Genomic DNA, 19,036 nt, shown 5'->3' with positions numbered 1-19,036 from the left:
GATTAACTCGAATGGATACAAACGACACACTATGTGTGTATGTGACATGCACATGAAGAGATCATTTATATACATATATATATATATATATATATGTATATAAATATATAACCGATTCATACGATTCTCGATTCAAAAATTGATACAATGCATAGTGTGTTAAGGCAAATTATGGCATCAAAACAATACAGTTTGTATAAGATAATGTGATAATGTGATCACACAAAGGCAAACTTAAGACAAAAGTTGACATTTATTCATTCAAAACAAATAAAAACTTGCTAACTGTACAACAAAAATAAGTTAAATACATAAATAAAAGCTGAGGCTAGCTGCCTTTTTCTCCCAGAAGTTGCAAAAATAAACTGTACACAAATAACACAAACTGGTGTTTTGTGTGTTTTTTCAAAATAGAAACTTTGAAAAAAAAAAAAACCCGATCAGCGTACAAGCACTGTACCTTTAAAATGTGTACTTGTACCTCTAAAGAAACATTTCTGCACCCCTAGTGTCAAAAAAACGTACCTTTATGTCCTGGTACAAAAATTTACTGATTGGTACACACTGAGAAAGGTACAGTGCTTGTACCCTGTACAACTGGAGTGACAGCATTGGTACCTTTTTAGGCACAGTCTCGTACTTTGATTTCTTAGTGTGCAGGTATCGGATGTTATTCTGGAAATATGGGCAAAAGCACTTAGTCACAGGACATTTTCTGGCCCTTTCATGGTTAAAATAAGCAAAACTGTCCAGATGGCCCAATTTGAGGCTTAGGTGTTAAAGGTTTCAAATAAATAAAGCTCCCTCTTGGCAACAATCGGCCATTTTCCGTGCCACTTTTCCTTTCAGGTGTCACATGGAGAGCTGTAGCCAGTGCCAGGCCAGCATTTGTAGATAAATGTCTATACGTTGCATTTACTTTAAAATGAAAAGGTCTGGCTCATTAACATTGATATTTGGGGCCAATTCCTATTCCTATCTTAACCCTCAATCTTAACCCTCAATCTTAACCCTCAAGCTCAACCCTTATCTTAACTAACCCTCAAAACCAAGTGCTAAGGGTTATTTTGTCACTTAGAAATGGGACAACCCTTAAATGCAGATATGTCTTCAGACTGAAGGGGCAGAATACCGGGAAAGCTGCGTCCAGTCTGTCAACTCCAAAAAAGAAGAAGAACGCATTTACGTCACGATTATTCATTACGATCCGTTTGTCAGTCAAGTTATTAGGTTGTCAGTTAGTTATAAGATGATACTCATAAAAATACCACAACCACGGACATATTCACCTGACAGTTACCACACACCACGGCTTATTGAAAAGTAAACGATAGCAAAAGATCACTTATCCGCACCGGCCAGCTATTGACAAAAGATCGTAAAATTCAAAATTAATGTTACGCCAAAATGACGTCAGTAATCCATAATATGGGCCTAAACTAAGATAATACAATGGTTTTCATAATTTTTTATATCTCTATTAACAAAGAAAATACTTAATTTGTAGCGTGCTCGTTTTGCTGCTTTCGACGCCATCTTTGTTATGTCAAAACACGCAATGCATTCTGGGTAGCCCTTGCTCCCAAGGGTGGTCTCGGAAAATCTCAATATTGAGGGCGATACAGCCCTTAAACTTAATTTTTCTGTGAATCGGGACAGCACTTGCACTTGCACTAGCGGGAGTGCGCATTTTTGAGATTGAGGGTTAATATCGAGGGTCAAGCAAGGAATTGGAATTCACCCTTATACTTCTTTAATGGCAGAATGTATTGTATATAATACGACACACTTTTTGCCACATTATTTACATACAGCTGAAATACAGTAACGCCTTGTGACCAAACCAATACCCTCTCGTTTCTAAGTCAGCCTCTGATCAGGCATTTGATATCATGCAATGTCATTACAAGGACCCCTGGCCTACACACGTGATGGAGCACCTGCCACTGGGGGGCGTTTGCTGGTAATGCAATGCTGCACTCAAAACCACAACCGAGTATATATCTTCATCCATAGATCCTGGGCCGGTATTACGTTTCGCTTCTCGTCAATTTTTGTGGGTTTCCAAGCAAAGTAGGCCGACTCCAAACCTACGATTAAGGTTGTGCTGTGTCACTGGGCCTCTTTAGCTGAACAGTGGAAAGTAGAAATGTGTCAGAGATGGGATGGAGGGGGGTGGGGGGAGATGATTCACGGCCGTGCGTCAGACCATTGGACTGACTGGAAGTCTGGTGGCGCATGGGAACATCTTAACCCTCACAGGTACACACACACACACACACACACACACACACACTCTGGCTGTTTACAGCTCTCTGTGCGTGTGACGAGCAGCCGTACAGGTGCTGCTGTGGCACGGAACACAGCGCGTTTACTCGGTGGTCTGACAGCTATGTGTCGTGGAATAACTTAAACGTACCGAGATTAAAAATAAGCAGAAAAAACAGGCAAGTCAGCATCTCTGATACTCCCCATCTGCCACTGCTCTCTCTCTCTCTCTCTCTCTCTCTCTCTCTCTCTCTCTCTCTCTCTCTCTCTCTCTCTCTCTTTGTCCTTCTTTTTCCTCTCGCTCTGTTTCTCCTTGCCTCGAACTTTCTCTCCCATCTCCCTCTTTGTCCTCCCCTTTTCAGTTTATTGCCCCTCTCTCATCCTGATTCCCTGCGGTATTGATCAGGGATCTTCTGGGATTTACATACAGTGCTCGCTTGTAATGACCTGACACAGGTTGGTTGGTGTTAACATGTCAGCGTGTGTGTGTGTGTGTGTGTGTGTGTGTGTGTGTGTGTGTGTGTGTGTGTGTGTGTGTGTGTGTGTGTGTGTGTGTGTGTGTGTGTGTGTGTGTGTGAACCTATTATGACCTTGTGAGGACATTTTGGCTGGTCCTCAGGGTCATGGTTAGACGTGTAGTTGTGATGTTAATATAAGGGGGCTGGGGAATATATTATGTCAGGTTGTCCTCTCTAAAAATCCTGTACACTGTGTGTGTTTACTTGTATTTATGTCTTTGTGAGGTCCAAAAAAACATAAAAAAAACTATCTTTGTGAGGACATTTGACCTTGTGGAGAGCTTTCTTAGGGTTAAGACGTGGTTTTAGGGTTAGGGCAAACTTGATTATCTTAAATGTTGATTCTCTCTGCACACTTTTGTGTGATTTGTCTCTTTCCCTCCAGGATCCTGTCCACTGTGGGTTCAGACTTCGACTTGCGGACCCTCAGGGCGGTGCGTGTATTGAGGCCCCTCAAACTGGTATCTGGAATTCCCAGTAAGTACACGCTCTTTCTTTGAAGTATGGCGAACAATTCCTTTTTCTTTTTCTTTTTTTTGCTATGTCCCAAACAGCTCACTGTATTTCTTTATTAAATTACTCTTCTTAAGTGCAGAGCAGGTTCAGGTTTGATTTAAGAATCAAAATAGCACGGCGAAGCAGTTTGTGTTTGATGCAGCTTCGGTGTTTTCTGCATAATGCACCCAAAGTGTTCCAACCGAAGCGATCCTTCGATGCACTCTGCCCATTTTTTAACTGTAATAGTGCGTTCCAGCACCACTGCAGTGTTATTAATATCTCTGACTCCTCTACAGGTCTGAACAGGCAAACCAACAAGCTTACTCGTCATAAAAGTCACTTAGCCTCCTGTGAAAACCAAATTAGGGGTCTATTACAATATGTGATGTATAATTCAAATATTATTTGAAGGGGGTGGCCATTTTCTACAAAGCAGTGTAGAATGAAAACTCACTGCAGACTTTTTACTCTCAAGCTTTTATTTGTTAGAAAGAACCCTAACCCCTGGTAACAGGAAGTCATGGTGAAAGATTGTGATGTCATCACAAAGTAATGGTCTTTGTCTTGTCTTATATTGATGACACACAATGTGATGATGATTCTTAAGATGCCAATACTGTGTCAACCGTTTCCTCCAGGCTTACAGGTGGTGCTTAAATCCATCATGAAGGCCATGATTCCTTTGCTGCAAATCGGCCTGCTGCTTTTCTTTGCCATCCTCATGTTTGCCATCATCGGCCTGGAGTTCTACATGGGCAAATTCCACACCACCTGCTTTGACAATCACACAGGTACAGGATTGAGTTTCCGGGGTCTGTGTTAGAATAACACATTTGGTCTTAAATGTGCACGTTTATATACCCTCAATCTTGCGTCATTACACCAAAACGTGTGATTCCAGAGGGTAAAATACTGCATTATTTTGACTCTACGCATGATTTCAATTTCCTTTCTGCTCAAACTCAGGTGAGATCAGAGAGGAGTTTCCATGTGGGAAGGAGCCTCCGTCACGGCTGTGTCCAGAAGGCACCACGTGTAAACAGTACTGGCTAGGACCAAACTATGGCATCACCCAGTTTGACAACATCCTGTTTGCTATCCTCACCGTCTTCCAGTGTATCACCATGGAGGGCTGGACTGAACTGCTTTACTATGTATGTACTGCATCACATTCGCACACTCAGTGACCGTCTCACGATCCAGCTCATTATGAGCTTCAGAAAACAGTGTTTGTAATATAGCAGTTAGCCATCAGGGAGTGAATCCGTCGGGTTTTTATTCCATTGCAAACTTTGAATGGAATGGAATTGAGCCTCTATTATACATAATGGCAGCTGTGAAGGAGTTGAGTCTCAATTGCTTCTTTCCGGTCTGTTTCAAATAGACAGTGACATATTGCCTCTGCTTGTATATACAGTCTATGACCAGACCAGTCTTCCAGTTGAAAGCTGGTTCTGCACCAGTGGTGGTTGCTGGTCATCGAATGAGGGAAAGCTTAGGTCCAGTCGTTCATACACAAATTCTTACCTAAATTCCACAACTGGGACAAGGAAATTCAATAATTATGTCAAACTGAAATGCTATAATAGGGTTTTTTATTTTATTTACAAATGAAAATGGTTGACAAGTCCTCCTGTCACTCCCAGACAAGCTGAGCTTCCCTGGAAGTGACGTTTTTGCCACATTTGTCCAATCACCGTCCAAACTCACCACAGTGAGAACAAAACCCTATTATATGCTGTCCCATAAAGAACAGTTGAAGCTGAGCTTCAGGCGGTTTAAATGCGGCGACTGCTACGGGAATATAAAGATCACCTAAGACGATCCGTCATCCATGACAAACAGCTGATTCTGAACGTTCTAAGCGCACGTTTATTATTCAAATGTAAATACAACACAGTTCATATTTGACAACGTTTTAGAGGAAGCTGAACTTGGCTGTGCCTATCTCAGCTGAAAAGGACAGCCTGGACAGGTCGCCAGAGACAAACAACCATCCATTCTCATAATCACACCTACTGTCAATTTAGAGTGTCCAGTTTACCTAATCCCCACATTGCATGTTTTCGGACTGTGGGAGGAAACCGGAGAACCCGTAGAAATCCCACGCACACACAGGGAGAACATGCAAACTCCATGCAGAAAGGCTGCCATTAACATGCTAGTGTTAATTTGAATTGTTACAACAAATTGACTGAGCTTCATGGAAGTCCTTGTACCTTTCATAACTCTCATCAAAGAGTTCTTCTCCAGAACTGAAGAAGCCTCTTTTAACAGAACTCCTGCGTGTGTGAGGCCTGTATCTACACGTGAAGGTGACCTGGACCTTCGCTTTACATCTTACCTAATGAATAATAGCCTTCACTCATTTGCCACGCAGTTAAAAATGCATCAACATGTTCCCTCTTATTTCTTCCTGTTGACTGATACAACATGCGCTGCACTTGTCCTCTTAAAAGAGCACTCGCTGTCAATGTGACAGATGCTAATGTAACTCATTTAGAATCAGCTTTGTTGTTTCCACTTTCAACTGTTTACCCTTTTGAACTAGAGTAACCGTTGCTCATTTGTCGCCACAGCTGCGAACATCATTTGCTGTCACCCTGTGCTCTCGGAGTCTGACCTCTGCTCGCCGAACCTGCGTCTCTTAGTTAATCGTGTCCCTGTTGTTTTTTTAATTGTTGTCTCATCGTTTATTTTATATTCTGCACTTTTCTTGTTCTTATTTTTTTTTGACTTATTTTAATTCTGTGCACAGCACTGTTTAAATAGTGCTATATAATTAAAGCTGGATTGGATTGGATTGTATCTCCTGAGCAGGAGCACACACTTGTTTACCATGCCTCTGGCAACCTTTGCTTTGTGGCTCTTTTCCAACAGACAGTGGAAGTTCCCACGACATCAAAATCATCAAGTCAAGTTTCCAAATGCACTGTAACATTTATCACTAGTAAACCAATACAGCCTATATCACAATAGTGTATTTACATATTCATTAATTTACTTATTGAGATACTCAAGTGATAACCTCCACATTAAAGGTCCGATATTATGCAAAATCAACTTTTTAATCATTTAAATCCTTATATTTGGGACTCTGGAGGCCCTATCACGCTAAAGTCTGAAAAAAGATGACTCACTCATGTTTTTTCTGGTCCTCCTCAGTCTAAGTACAGGAGATGAAACACGTGATGTTGACTTCCGCGCTCCTTGGGACGTCACAAGGTGCAAAATACCTGGAATTGTTGTTTCGCGAAGCTCCGCTTTGTCCGTAAAAAGCACCCGCGAGTGCTGGCGGAGGGCAATGGCATCCGAAAACAGGAAGTCTGCGAAGTCCACGAAAAGTTCTATTCTTGGCTCCGCAGTGCAGCACAGAGTTCTACACAAACTTTTGGCCTCAGAGGATTAATCTGTTAAATATGACGACAATGTGCCTGCTAGAGCCTGAAAGTGATCACTTTTCCAAATGCTAACTGCTGTTAGCTCCCAGGAGAACTCTGTGGCTGATGTCATTTCCTGTCCCTTAAGTTTTTTTTTTTTTTTTTTTTTTTTTTTTTTAAAGAGATACTACTAAACAAAGCATTCTGAACAGAGCTGTTGGCAGGGTGATTGAACTGCTGTGGTGCTTCATCCTTAAGGTATTTTGACCAAAGCATGTCACAGACATGTTCATTAGGACACCAGGGAACTAGTTTAACTTGGAGAAATAGGGTATAAAATGAATTTAAAATGAAAAAAAAAACAGTTTAAGCCCAGTTTGTATAAACCATCATTACCTACAGACTCTTCATTTACTATCTTATATGAGTTACAAGTTACAGAAATATAACTCCTAATATTATTGTAACATATATTATTTTAGGTAAATTGAATGCTTGTGGTGTTCAATAAATCTCAGGAAAAATGCTACAAAATAAAATCAGCACAGTTGTTTGGTGACCAGACCCTGAACAAGGGCCTTTCTGCATGGTTTTATCCCGGTTTCCTCCCACAGTCCAAAAACATGCAGATTTGGGGATTAGGTAAAATCTAAATTCACCGTAGGTGTGAGAGTGGATGGTTGTTTGTCTCTATGCGTACAGGCTGTTCCCCACCCTGAAAACCTTAGAATTCCATGTTTCTATGACAGAAGATCAGGGATCAAGCAGTGCAGATGATAACTGTATGGACTGCAGCCCCCAAACACCTAAACCAGAGAGTCAATAGCTAATCCATTTTTGTACAAATCACTGCCATTCAATGTCTGAAAGAAATTCAATAACGGTTGTCACTTTTTTTTGCACAAAATCACTACCACTTTTACCCCAGATTTATTCAAATCAAATGTGCACATAGTGTAGCATCAGAATTTGAATAGTGTCATTGCTCATGCCCAGCACTATATCATTCCCTGCTGTCTCTGGCAATGGTTGCCATGGAGACCAGAGGTAGATGAGGGTTGTTCAGTATTACTGTAGTCATCTTTTTTTTTTCCTCTTCCCCCCTCCTTCCAATCAATGCAATTCATCCCATTGCTCTTTTTCTTCCTTCATTCCTCTTTCAAATCCCTTCTCCCCTTTTCCGTCTCCATTTCTTCCTCTCTGTCCTTCTCTCTCTCTCTCGCTGTCTCTCCACCCATGTACCCTTCTTCCTGGTGCTGCTCTATATTTAAAAAGGGCCTGTTCAGCCCAAGTTATTCTTACAGCTGGTGCGGAGGGGAGCGATAAAAGTTTAATGGTTGAAAAAAAAAAAAGGGTCTGTGATACGCTGGGCACAGAGCAGCAATGCCAGCTTGCATGTAGGACAAAGGAAAGATGGAGGAACGGAAAGAAAATGTGGCGGCTCTGAGAGAATCAGGAGGTGAGAAAATGGCAAATGGGGAATCAATGTCTGTGCAGTGAGTGGGGAGAAATGCAGAGGTTGCACAAAGGACGGGAGCGATTGGTGAGAGGGAAGAAATGAATGGAAAAATAAAATTAATTAAAAAAAGATTCAGCAAGAATCGAAATGAATGAATAAGGTTGGTAAAAGCAGGGAAAAGGGTTGCGAAGGAGACGCACGGAAAGAGCGTAAACAATGATCGAATAAAGAAAATGGAAAGAGTGTCTGGGCAGGAGGATGGTAGAGACTGAGAGGAAGGGAGCAAAGCATTCGTTATACATTATTTACTCTGTGCTGAGCAGCGAAATAGAGTGGCAGATATGCATTTACTTATTGAGATGAGCAAAGTCACGTCAGTCCTGCTGTTGTTTATATTTCTAACACCAGTGGACAGCACTTCCTGCAAGCGCCGACCTTCCACTCTCCGCTGCTCTTACTGGACACTTGATGGCAAATTTGCATTTGATGGTCGCTCCAAATGTGAATGAGCATTAAGGAGACTGTACAGACTGTCTGGAGATACAAATACTGTGAATGCATCTTAAAGGTGCATTATGTAATAAATCTAAAGCAACTGGCCATAAAATCCTCCTAATATGTCACAGAGACTCAGGAATAATGTTCATATAACAAACTGAACTCACCAACAACAACAGTACAGACAAAATATTTGCATTAAAAAAATATTTTGCAGACTGCAAATCATGTTTTGGCATGTGGCGCCACCTACCCCCGTCTACCAATCATTGCAGTCAGTAGAATCTCAGCTGCCGAGCAACCACGGGTTGCCAGTTACGTCAGAAAACGAAACCTAAAAGACCTCGGTATTTTGATTTTGAATGTAGTAACCGTTTTTGGCCACATTCTTACATATGGCACCTTTAATTCGACCCCTCGGGTTAATTAATGACAGATATTTTCTGCAGCAGGGACTGACTTTAACATTCCTGTAACATAGGGGGTTCAAAACATCACAGTTGATTCATGTAGTAGCAGTTGTTTTGCGCAATATTATAGTTCACTAATTTATTATATGTTATATACATGTGTGTGTGTGTGTTTCCAGAGCAACGATGCCTCAGGGAGCGCATGGAACTGGATGTATTTCATTCCCCTCATCATCATCGGCTCCTTCTTCATGCTAAACCTGGTGCTGGGTGTCTTGTCAGGGTAAGTGTCTCTTTTTTTTTTTTAAGAGTGTAGGTTTCAACCGTTCGAAAGCGTTTGAATCCGCTGTGCAACGTTTGCGTTTCATCGTATGCGGCACTGTGTCTTTGCAGGGAGTTTGCCAAAGAGAGGGAGCGTGTGGAGAACAGGAGTGAGTTCCTGAAGCTCAGACGACAACAGCAGATTGAACGGGAACTCAACGGTTACCTCGAGTGGATCTGCAAAGCTGGTACATGCAAATTAAGATCGCAATGCACTGCTGTATCATGGTACAGTTTCTCTGTATTTAACAAGAAAGAGCGATACAATCTGAATCATTATCAGATATTAGCACTCTACATTGGTTTATTTATCAATAATAGAATAGATAATAGAACCTTTGCAGCTTCAGATCCAGAAACCGATGGAAACAATTTTACCTCTCACAGTAACAGCGTATCTCACCTTTTAGTTTAGATTTAAACCGCTGTTTCACCCATTTTTTCCCCTCCTTAGATCCTTGTGATGTCACTGTGTGTGTTTATTTCACATTCTCTGTCAGTGCTGGAATATTATTTATGTATTCCCTAATTGAAGATCCTTTACTCATAACACTTGTTATAATTGAGCAGCGTAGGGCTTTTATTGTCTTTAAAGGAAGTGCCTTTTTGGGGTGAAGTGTCCTTTTAACTCTTTAAAACAAACATATTCGTGACTGGGCACTTGTGCAGTAACAGTTAGCTAAATGAAGATGCAGTGCTGATTAAAATGACTCTTGGTTGATGCTTGAGACTCAGCCTGTGCCCTTAGTTCTCCAGGCAGTTCTCTGCTTTTTCTTTGACTGTGTCCTGTGAGTGACCGATACAGAGAGGATGGGAGGAATGGAGAGGTCAGTGTTGGATGTTGGATGCTGGAAGGAGTGTATAACGTGGCAGATAGAAGATCTTTGATCTTCTGGAAATGATAATCTGCATAAAAATAAAGAAGCTAAAAACAAAGGACGGGTATTTATGAGTAAGAAGCACAGGTGCAGGGCTAAAGACGTTTTCTGGTCCTGCTTTGATTAAAATGAGAGAAACAAAGGATTGAATTGCATTTTGGAAGTCATCAAACGTGCGTTAAAACCTTTAAAGTACGCACCAAGAAAAAAGTAAAGGATAAATAATTTCTTTGCATGTTTTATTCACTTATGATAACAATAATGACAATCAATAAATATATATATTTTTTAAATTAGACTACAATATTCTAATATTATATATTCAGATACAGTCCTCTACCAAACGGTTGAGACGTCTGTTCATAATAAAAGTACAACATTCAGAGAAGTCACATTAAGTGCAATTTCTTGATCAATCTTGAAGTAATCATTTTAACAACACTAAACCTCCCCCCCCCCCCCCAATCTTACCAACACCTTTACCATAAAATGACAAGTCAACTGTTTGGTAGAGCATGTTTTGAAAAAAATATTAAAATTAAAGTGTGTTCGACCAAATAGTTGAGTAGTACCTTAAAGGGTTAATGCAGCTTTTACTCCACATTGACATGTTTTTGTTTGTGTGTGTGTGTTTTGCAGAAGAGGTCATCTTGGCGGACGATGAGAATGAAAATGACTATGATGGTATGAAGTTGCGCCTCTTGTGGCGTTGTTTGTGCGTGCACATTTTTTTTTTTTTTACAAATGTATTTTTGCACAATAATTATTGAATGTTTTGTTTCATTATTATTTTTTTTCGAACACAGGATCCCGCAGGAGAGCCACCAAGAACCATAAGAGCAAAGCCGAGCTTCTAAACCCAGAGGAAGGAGAGAGTGATCTGGCTGTTGGTAAGAGAGCTTCACGCACGCACACACACACGCACACACACACACACACACTAGAAGGCAAACCACAGGTACAAACAGATGCTATCTAATCTTGCATATCAGCATTACTTGACCCTGCTCCACTCCGCCCTCCCTCTCCTCTCCTCTGCTGCTCTGCACTTCTCTGCTCATGTTACAATTTTTTTCCTCCTCGTCTTCAATCTCCCTCATCTTTTCACTTTCTCTTGTCCAAACTGCCTCCTCCCTTTTTCCTCTCCTGCAAACCCCTCTTTCTCCAGCGTTTTAGATACTGGTCTGCATGTCCACATGCATGTACATAGTTCCGTTCATACTAAAATGTAAATCCATATCAGTCTAGCGTTCCACTAGTTGTCTCTTTTGGTGCTTGTTGTCATCCATGTTGGTCCAGAAAGTACGACCTGATCCTTAAACAACACATCAGAATGTATAATCTAGAACAATATCTATTTCATAATGGTTACCATTCTGTGTCTCCACTAGTGTCAAGTAAAATAGCTTTCAGTCATGAAGCAGGAGGCATTTTCTTTGATGCACACAGATAATTGTACACCGTGTACCTTGCTTGCCCTTCCAGGTTCACCGTTTGCCCGCGCCAGCTTGAAGAGCTCCAAGCTCGAGGGATCGACTTTCAAGCGGCGGGAGCGGCGTCTGCGCTTTTTAATTCGACGCATCGTGAAATCCCAGGCCTTCTATTGGACGGTGCTGTGTCTGGTGGGCCTCAACACGATGTGCGTGGCCGTCGTGCACTACGACCAGCCGGATCCACTTTCTGACTTTCTGTGTGAGTAGGAGGGGGCGGAGGGATACGTAATGCAAAGGGTAAACGAATTGTTAATGGGAACGACATCAAACCACTTAGCACAAGCACATCCTAACATGCAAAGCTGTGTTTCGCTCTCATACTGCAGTATCTGCACTATATACTGTGCATATAAAATAGATGTAAGAAACAGGATATGCAGTATAGTATGCAAAAGAACACATTTAATTTCTATTGGAGAGTAAACCACTTTGTGATTCAGACCTGTTTTGAATATTAGATGAGAAAGATTGGGTCGCAGTTTCATGCTTCACTCAGCCACAAAACAAGGCCGTGCAAAGGTTGAGCTCAGAAGATGATGTGAAAAATACCTTTAACTTAAATCCATATGTATAACCCAGGAAGAATGGTGGAAGTAGCAGTTTAACCACCCAAAAACTTACGAAAACTTAAGTTCCGGTTCAAATTTGTCTTTCAAGATACATACAAAAATATGTCAAATCCATAATCAAAAGCACTGCTCTTTTGTGGATGGATGGATGGTTTGCAGGTTGAAGCAAACTGATGTCTCCCCTCTACTTTCTCCTCCTTCTCCTCCTCACCTCTCATCTTCCTCCTTCCGTGTAGATTTCGCCGAGTTCACCTTCCTCGGGATATTCTTGACTGAGATGTGCGTAAAGATGTATGGACTGGGCAAACAGTCCTACCTCAACTCCTCCTTCAACTGTTTCGACTGCATTGTGAGTCTCGCACTCGCGCACAAAAACACGCAAGAACACACTTTGCACATAACGTGCTCACAGCAATCAATAATAAACCACGTGTTTGCATTTTCATCAGGTGATTTGTGGCAGTATATTTGAAGTGCTGTGGTCCATCATCCAGCCAGGCACGTCATTTGGCATCAGCGTGCTCCGAGCTCTCAGGTTATTGAGGATCTTCAAAGTGACCAAGTGAGTTAGGTTGAATTCAGTTTTAAAGAGTTAAAATAATGTCTCTTTTTTTATATATAAAAGGACTAAACACACGCCGTCTCTTTGTGTTTGTCAGGTATTGGGCATCTTTACGTAACCTTGTCGTGTCTCTGCTCAACTCCATGAAGTCCATCATCAGCTTGCTCTTCCTGCTCTTCCTCTTCATAGTTGTCTTCGCCCTGCTGGGCATGCAGCTCTTCGGAGGACAGTCAGTGATGTTTTCCTTTACTGCTACAAAGCATTCATCTCTGTTAATTGCCCTTTTGACGGCTGTTTCATGTACTTGCAAGATGCTTTCTGTTCTCTTTTCTCCCTCCTTTCCTTTCCTTTCCTCCTCTCTGCATATGTCCTCACACCTGTCCTTTCGAACTCTCTTGTTCTTGTTTTTTTTTTCCTGTTAGGTTTAATTTTGAAAGTGGCACTCCTCCAACCAACTTCGATACATTCCCTGCAGCAATAATGACAGTGTTCCAGGTGAGGACGATGTACAGTAACGGGGGAGGGAGTAGGAGAATTAGGATTAGGACTATATGATTAAATGACAAAAGATGATTTAATTCTCTGTAGAATTATCTGTAGAATGTGTCAGAAGATTATTCTTATCTACATTTTCAAGGTGTGTGTCTGTGAGAGAGTCAAGGTGATGAATGTGTATCGTTACTGAGTGTGCAGTTAAGTTAAAGCACCAATCGGTCATCATATCACTAAATAACCTTGGGGCGGGTGTGGTTTTGTGTTACCACGTGTGTGTGTGTGTGTGTGTGTGTGTGTGCGTGCGTGTGCGTGTCTCAGATCCTGACCGGCGAGGACTGGAACATGGTGATGTACGACGGCATCCAGTCTCAGGGCGGAGTCAACAAGGGCATGGCCTTCTCTGTCTTCTTCATTGTCCTCACACTTTTTGGCAACTGTATCCCTTGACAGCGGCAATGAGAACACCAAGCACTCACCCATGCACTTACGATGCAGACAGACACTCTTAGGCCCCGTCCCATTTCTCCCCCTTAAAATTTCCACTTGGTTTGGAGTGCCCTCAGCTGTAAATTCCCCTCGGCTTCCCTATGGAATCGGGACACCACTATATGCAAATTAGCTTAGTGAATGTAACAGACGTGCTAACCTAAGTCACATGTTGACCATTCTACCGGTGGAGCGTGCTACTATTTTCAGTCGGGAAAAATGCCAGTGGATCCAGCTGTTGGGTTGCCTGTTGCGTTGGCTGTGTTTTTCTCCGCCAACGCCGTTTTTTTTCTCCGTCCTCGTAAACGCTACATCACGAATGGGATTGAAATCTGACAAGTTCAGGGTATTTGTGTTCAAATACGCCGGTACGCGCATCCAAAACACTGACAAAACTACCCAGATGTAGCACGTAGAGCTACACGTAGGGCAAACTCTCTCGAAGCACTCGGCAAATAGCAGCTAGCTAGCTAGTTAGCTATCTGCTCTCATAAATCAGTGTTCAAAGCTCAACGGTCCTTTGGATGTATATCAAACCAACATATTCTAACACATTTCGACATTGTAACATGGTTATTTGCAAAAAAAACTTATTACAACGAAATTGTTCCTTTGCAGATTTGACCGCCATCTTTGTTGAAAAAAAAAAAAAATCAGCTGGCTCACTGAATTCACAAAGCATCATGGATAATTTCATTGTCCACTTCGTTTTAAGCTTGCATCAGAGCTCACTACATTTTGAGGGTTGATTCATGGGTAATTTTCTCGGATGTGGTAGCCGCTTCTCAGGCTCCCTCCCTGGAATAGAACCCTGATTCCCCGTTACACGTGGTCACCATGGTAGGCACAGAAAGTACCATTGAAAATTGATAGGGCAGACATTCGAATGAGACGTCGCCGCCAACGGAGGGCCAGCGAACCCCGAGGAGCATGGGTTTTGGGTCTGAGAGCCAGCGCTGGTTGGCATGTATTAGCTCGAGAATTGCCACAGTTATCCAAGTAAACTTGGGAGCGATCAAAGGAACCATAACTGATTTAATGAGCCATTCGCAGTTTAACTGTACCGGCCGTGTGTACTTTGACTTGCATGGCTTAGTCTTTGAGAAGCATATGCTACTGGCAGGATCAACCAGGTAGCCCCCCTACTGCCGTGGGGGTCCACACGGGGCCCAGAGGCTCACCGGCGGGACTGGAGGGGTTGGGCGGGTACGAGGGACCGCGTAGGGCTGCCAACGGCCAGAGCCGGCGTTGGCCGAGGCTTCCTTCTGGTGAGTGAGCCCCTGCGGTGCATTCTCAGGCCACCGCGGAGCTCGGTTCATGCGTTAGAGTTCAAGAAAATGTGCCTCGGGATCACCCGCTGCGTGTGCTCGCATCCCCCTGCATCAATCAAACAAAATCGCGCTCCCGCTTCCTCCGCCCTACACAAGAACGCTCAAAATGTATGGTTAGGGCAAAAATGTAGGGTTAGGGGAGGTATAGGGACGGGGCCTTTCTCTTTACAGTTAAGCCTCCGGTTGCTCACATTTGACTGAATACACAGATGCACAGATACTTTTGCAACACAAACAATGAATATGTGGTTGTGTGTGTGTGTGTGTGTGTGAATTGTACACATTATGTTCAAACAAACACCCACATGCTGGATTTTCCTTTGACTCTTTGTTCAGACACTTTGCTAAATGTGTTCTTGGCTATCGCTGTGGACAATCTGGCCAACGCACAGGAGCTGACCAAGGTTCACTGCAGTCCAGTTTCACTCGCCATCTCAATATTGTTTTTTTATTTTTATTTTTTTTGCAAAATTCTCTTTCTTTAATTTCTTTGATTGCCTCCCTCATCCATTACCGTCTCTCTGCAGGACGAACAGGAGGAGGAGGAGGCTGCCAGTCAGAAGATTGCCATGCAAAAAGCCAAGGAGGTGGCTGACGTCAGCCCACTGTCTGCCGCCAACCTCTCCATTGCAGCGTGAGTTCCTGACTCACATGCTCGTATTTGTATTATTATTATTATTATTATTATTTTTTTACACATGGCAGGAATTTCATGTCACAAATCTTTGAAGAACCTCACTCGTTGACGAAGAGTCAAGACCATAATCAGGATTTAAAACCACACGTAGACACAGACCTGGAAAGTTGTCACTCAAAGTTTGCCATCTGTCACTTTAGCACATTCATCGGGCATCAGACTGATATTAGGGATGCTGTTGTACACAGTGATGTAACGTGCAAGCAATACATCTACTATAAGAATTCAGTCCTTTAAAACATTGTCTTATTTCCTCTTTTTCATTTGTTGCCTCCTTTTACACACACACACACACACTTACACACACTCATACACATAGTGTTGGTTTGATGTGGGCTCTTCCCTGGCCAGGAGAGTCCGAGACTTTGATCCTTTTCCTCTGTAAACACGAGGGTCTTTCCTTTCACTCCCGGTAAAGTTCACACACTCGCGCTCGTAGGGACACACACAATCCACACTGAAAAAAAAAAAAAAAAAAAACTCAAGACAGGTCTGACCTTTTGCCTCCTTCACATATCACACATACACACACAGTGCTACACAATCGCGCACAGATGCAACGAACCATCGTAAAATCATCATCTTCATCATGTTGTGAATCATACTTGTTGTTACTATCTCTGCTGTAAGTTCACTATGTTGTGTCTGTGTCTCAGTAAGCATTAGTTTAGATGGCAGCACTTATTAAGGTTAAATATTTTCAATGCAGTGCAGGTGTTTGTGTGTTTGTGTTTGTGTGTGTATTAAGGGTTGCATTCCAAAATGCTGAATCTTCTTGGCTAAAATTGTTCCCGTTTATTTAGTATCTGTTCAGTTTCTGCCTGTCAGGAATGTATTTTCTTTTGCTTAGTTGAGTGTGTCAGTGAACGCAGCACGTTTATTTTGAATAGCAACCTTCGTCAGGTCAGAGAGAGAGATTTTTTTTTATTTTTATGGTGGATGGATAGCCCATTTTGGAATGAAATCCTCCCTCTGTTCTCTCGTGCCATCTCACTCACCAGCTGTTTCCCTCCTCAGCAACAAAGTACACAGTGAGTGTCAGAACGCTACCGACCCCTTTCTGGACTGGTATTTATTTATTTGTTTATTAATTTCTGAAACCCTTCTGTTTAATGACTTTACAACCATTTCCTCGCTTTCTTTTGTGTTTTCAAAACACCCCGCCCTTTTTTTTTCCCTTGTTCCGTTGTTTTTGAAAGTCTTTTTTACAAATCACACACACACTTGGCTTTCTTTAGCTCTTCTTTGTGTTTGGCTCATCTTTTTTTCCAAGTATATTTTCTGTTGCCTGCACCTCGCAGTATGGCTGTTGCTTTACTGTGGTTGACTGTTGGCCGTGAGCGAAGGGGGAAGTTAAAACGTGATAACTCATAGATGTTTTGGAGATCGGGGGGAAAAAAAAGAAAAAGAAAAAAGGAGGTGATCACAGGCAGTTCCTGTGCATTTGTGTACCACGTAGGTTCAATGGCAACTTGCCAATAACAGACATCCAGTAAGGCTCAGAGGGGTTGGGGTTGGGGTGGGGGTGGTTGGGTGCCCTTTTGGCCATCTGTCCCATGTATTAGACATGTATAATGTAAATATTAAGGTGAATTAAATTAGTTATAGATTATTATTACAAATTTTGGCCTTGCCTCAGTCTCAGTGTTATCCTCCATTTTGTGTCCCTTCATGGTTTTCCAAAGCGAGGCTTTGGCAAGCTGTGTAGACACCCATAATCTTGTTTCATTCACCTGGGTCCAGCCAAATAACCCGTTACATGTCTGTGGTCCCCAGTGTCTCTCTATGTCCTCGCTATTTTACATATTATACTTTGATGATGGTTTTCACATCCTTCTCATGTATTTCTTTGTACAGTATTTTGCGCAGTATAGTGTACATCTCTGACCCGGTCTGTAACGCTTGCCAACCCCCCCCCCCCCACCCCCTCCTCCTCCTCCCTCTCCACCCTGTTACATTTTGCAGTAAGGAGCAACAGAAGAACAACATTAAGGGAATCAATAAGTCAGTGTGGGAACAACGTACCAAGGAGCTGAGGAAGCAGACTCTGGTGACGAGCCGCGAGGCCCTGTACAACGAGCTGGACTCTGACGACCGCTGGAAGGCAAGGACAGGGAGGGAGGAGCAAAACAATGTAAAGGACAAGGCAAACAAAAGCCACTAGACTTGTGGTATCAGTGTACACAAGTGAAGGCAACGACTGCATGATGAAAAATTATGTTACACGTTCCTAACCGTGCTCATGTATTAAGAACTATACATTGCCAGATGTGTTTATAATAATACAAGGTTTCACACGTTTCATTCAGCTACAAAGACGCACAGTTTAACTTCACATAACTCCTCCTCCTCCCTCTTTTTCTGTATCTTCATTCTCCCCTGGCTTCCTCTCCGTCTTCTCCTCTCCTCGCAGGTGAACTTTGCTCGGAACGTCCGTCCAGACATGAAGACCCACCTGGACCGGCCCTTGGTGGTCGACCCCCATGAGAATCGCAACAACAACACCAACAAAACCACTGCCAACAACGCCGATCTCTGCTTCAGCCAGCGCCATCCTGCTAATGAGCTCCACAGGCAAACGCACCTCCACGAACACAGCGGAGACGTAGGCGGTGGAGGTGGAGGGGGCTCGGGGCCAGTCAGGCCTCCCATGGAGAAGGGCGAGTCCACAGAGAGCAAGCGGAGCCGTAAAGGTGAGCACCACCACCACCACCACTCCTCTCACATCCGACTGGATGCTACAGTGATACCTGGGCCGGGGTCCGAGGAGAGGCCGCCCAGGCGCCATCATCACACTCGCAGCGGCAGTCGAGGGGGAGGGCAGTCGGAGCACAGGAAGCCCAGGTCACATCGGAAGAACGCAGAAGACGGTGAGGACGGTCGCTGTGGTGGGAAAACGGGGAGACACAAGAGCAAAGTAGTCGATGGAGGTGGAGAAGGAGGAGAACAGGAGGGAGCTGGTGATGGCCGTGAGAGGAGGTCAAGGAGAAATCGCCATGGCAATCAAACGGACGGTGAAGGGAAGAGAATGTGCCAGAAAAGAAGAAAGTAAGTCTGACGCACGTGGCTTTAGATATGATGCAAATAAGATATCTCTTCCCTCCTCTATATGATCTTTGTTCTGTTCTGAATATCTTTCGTCTGCTTCTTTCCCCCGTTTTTTCTTTGACTGT

The 19,036-nt window shown here is 42.9% G+C and overlaps 1 protein-coding gene across 1 annotated transcript in view; it reads left to right on the top strand.

Annotated features, from left to right (window-relative positions):
- The window catches only part of LOC310932930 (voltage-dependent P/Q-type calcium channel subunit alpha-1A-like), a gene marked incomplete at both ends in the record, with an annotated part of 80,795 nt that overhangs the window by 23,106 nt on the left and 38,653 nt on the right, over positions 1–19,036 (top strand). Inside the window, 18 exons of the mRNA XM_083896336.1 lie at positions 3,172–3,263; positions 3,923–4,075; positions 4,251–4,438; positions 9,211–9,314; positions 9,425–9,540; positions 10,870–10,914; positions 11,037–11,120; positions 11,716–11,922; positions 12,529–12,641; positions 12,742–12,854; positions 12,952–13,083; positions 13,277–13,349; positions 13,668–13,785; positions 15,503–15,570; positions 15,694–15,800; positions 16,881–16,931; positions 17,829–17,997; positions 18,277–18,911. Coding sequence (XP_083752462.1) covers positions 3,172–3,263; positions 3,923–4,075; positions 4,251–4,438; positions 9,211–9,314; positions 9,425–9,540; positions 10,870–10,914; positions 11,037–11,120; positions 11,716–11,922; positions 12,529–12,641; positions 12,742–12,854; positions 12,952–13,083; positions 13,277–13,349; positions 13,668–13,785; positions 15,503–15,570; positions 15,694–15,800; positions 16,881–16,931; positions 17,829–17,997; positions 18,277–18,911 — 2,568 coding nt within the window. The remainder of the gene's footprint in view (positions 1–3,171; positions 3,264–3,922; positions 4,076–4,250; positions 4,439–9,210; positions 9,315–9,424; positions 9,541–10,869; positions 10,915–11,036; positions 11,121–11,715; positions 11,923–12,528; positions 12,642–12,741; positions 12,855–12,951; positions 13,084–13,276; positions 13,350–13,667; positions 13,786–15,502; positions 15,571–15,693; positions 15,801–16,880; positions 16,932–17,828; positions 17,998–18,276; positions 18,912–19,036) is intronic.

This window comes from Microchirus variegatus (assembly GCF_963457635.1).
Source record: "Microchirus variegatus genome assembly, chromosome: 10".
Classification (NCBI taxonomy): Eukaryota; Metazoa; Chordata; class Actinopteri; order Pleuronectiformes; family Soleidae; genus Microchirus; species Microchirus variegatus.
Note: the sequence above shows the minus strand (reverse complement) of the source record. Positions and strands in the feature narration are given on the sequence as shown.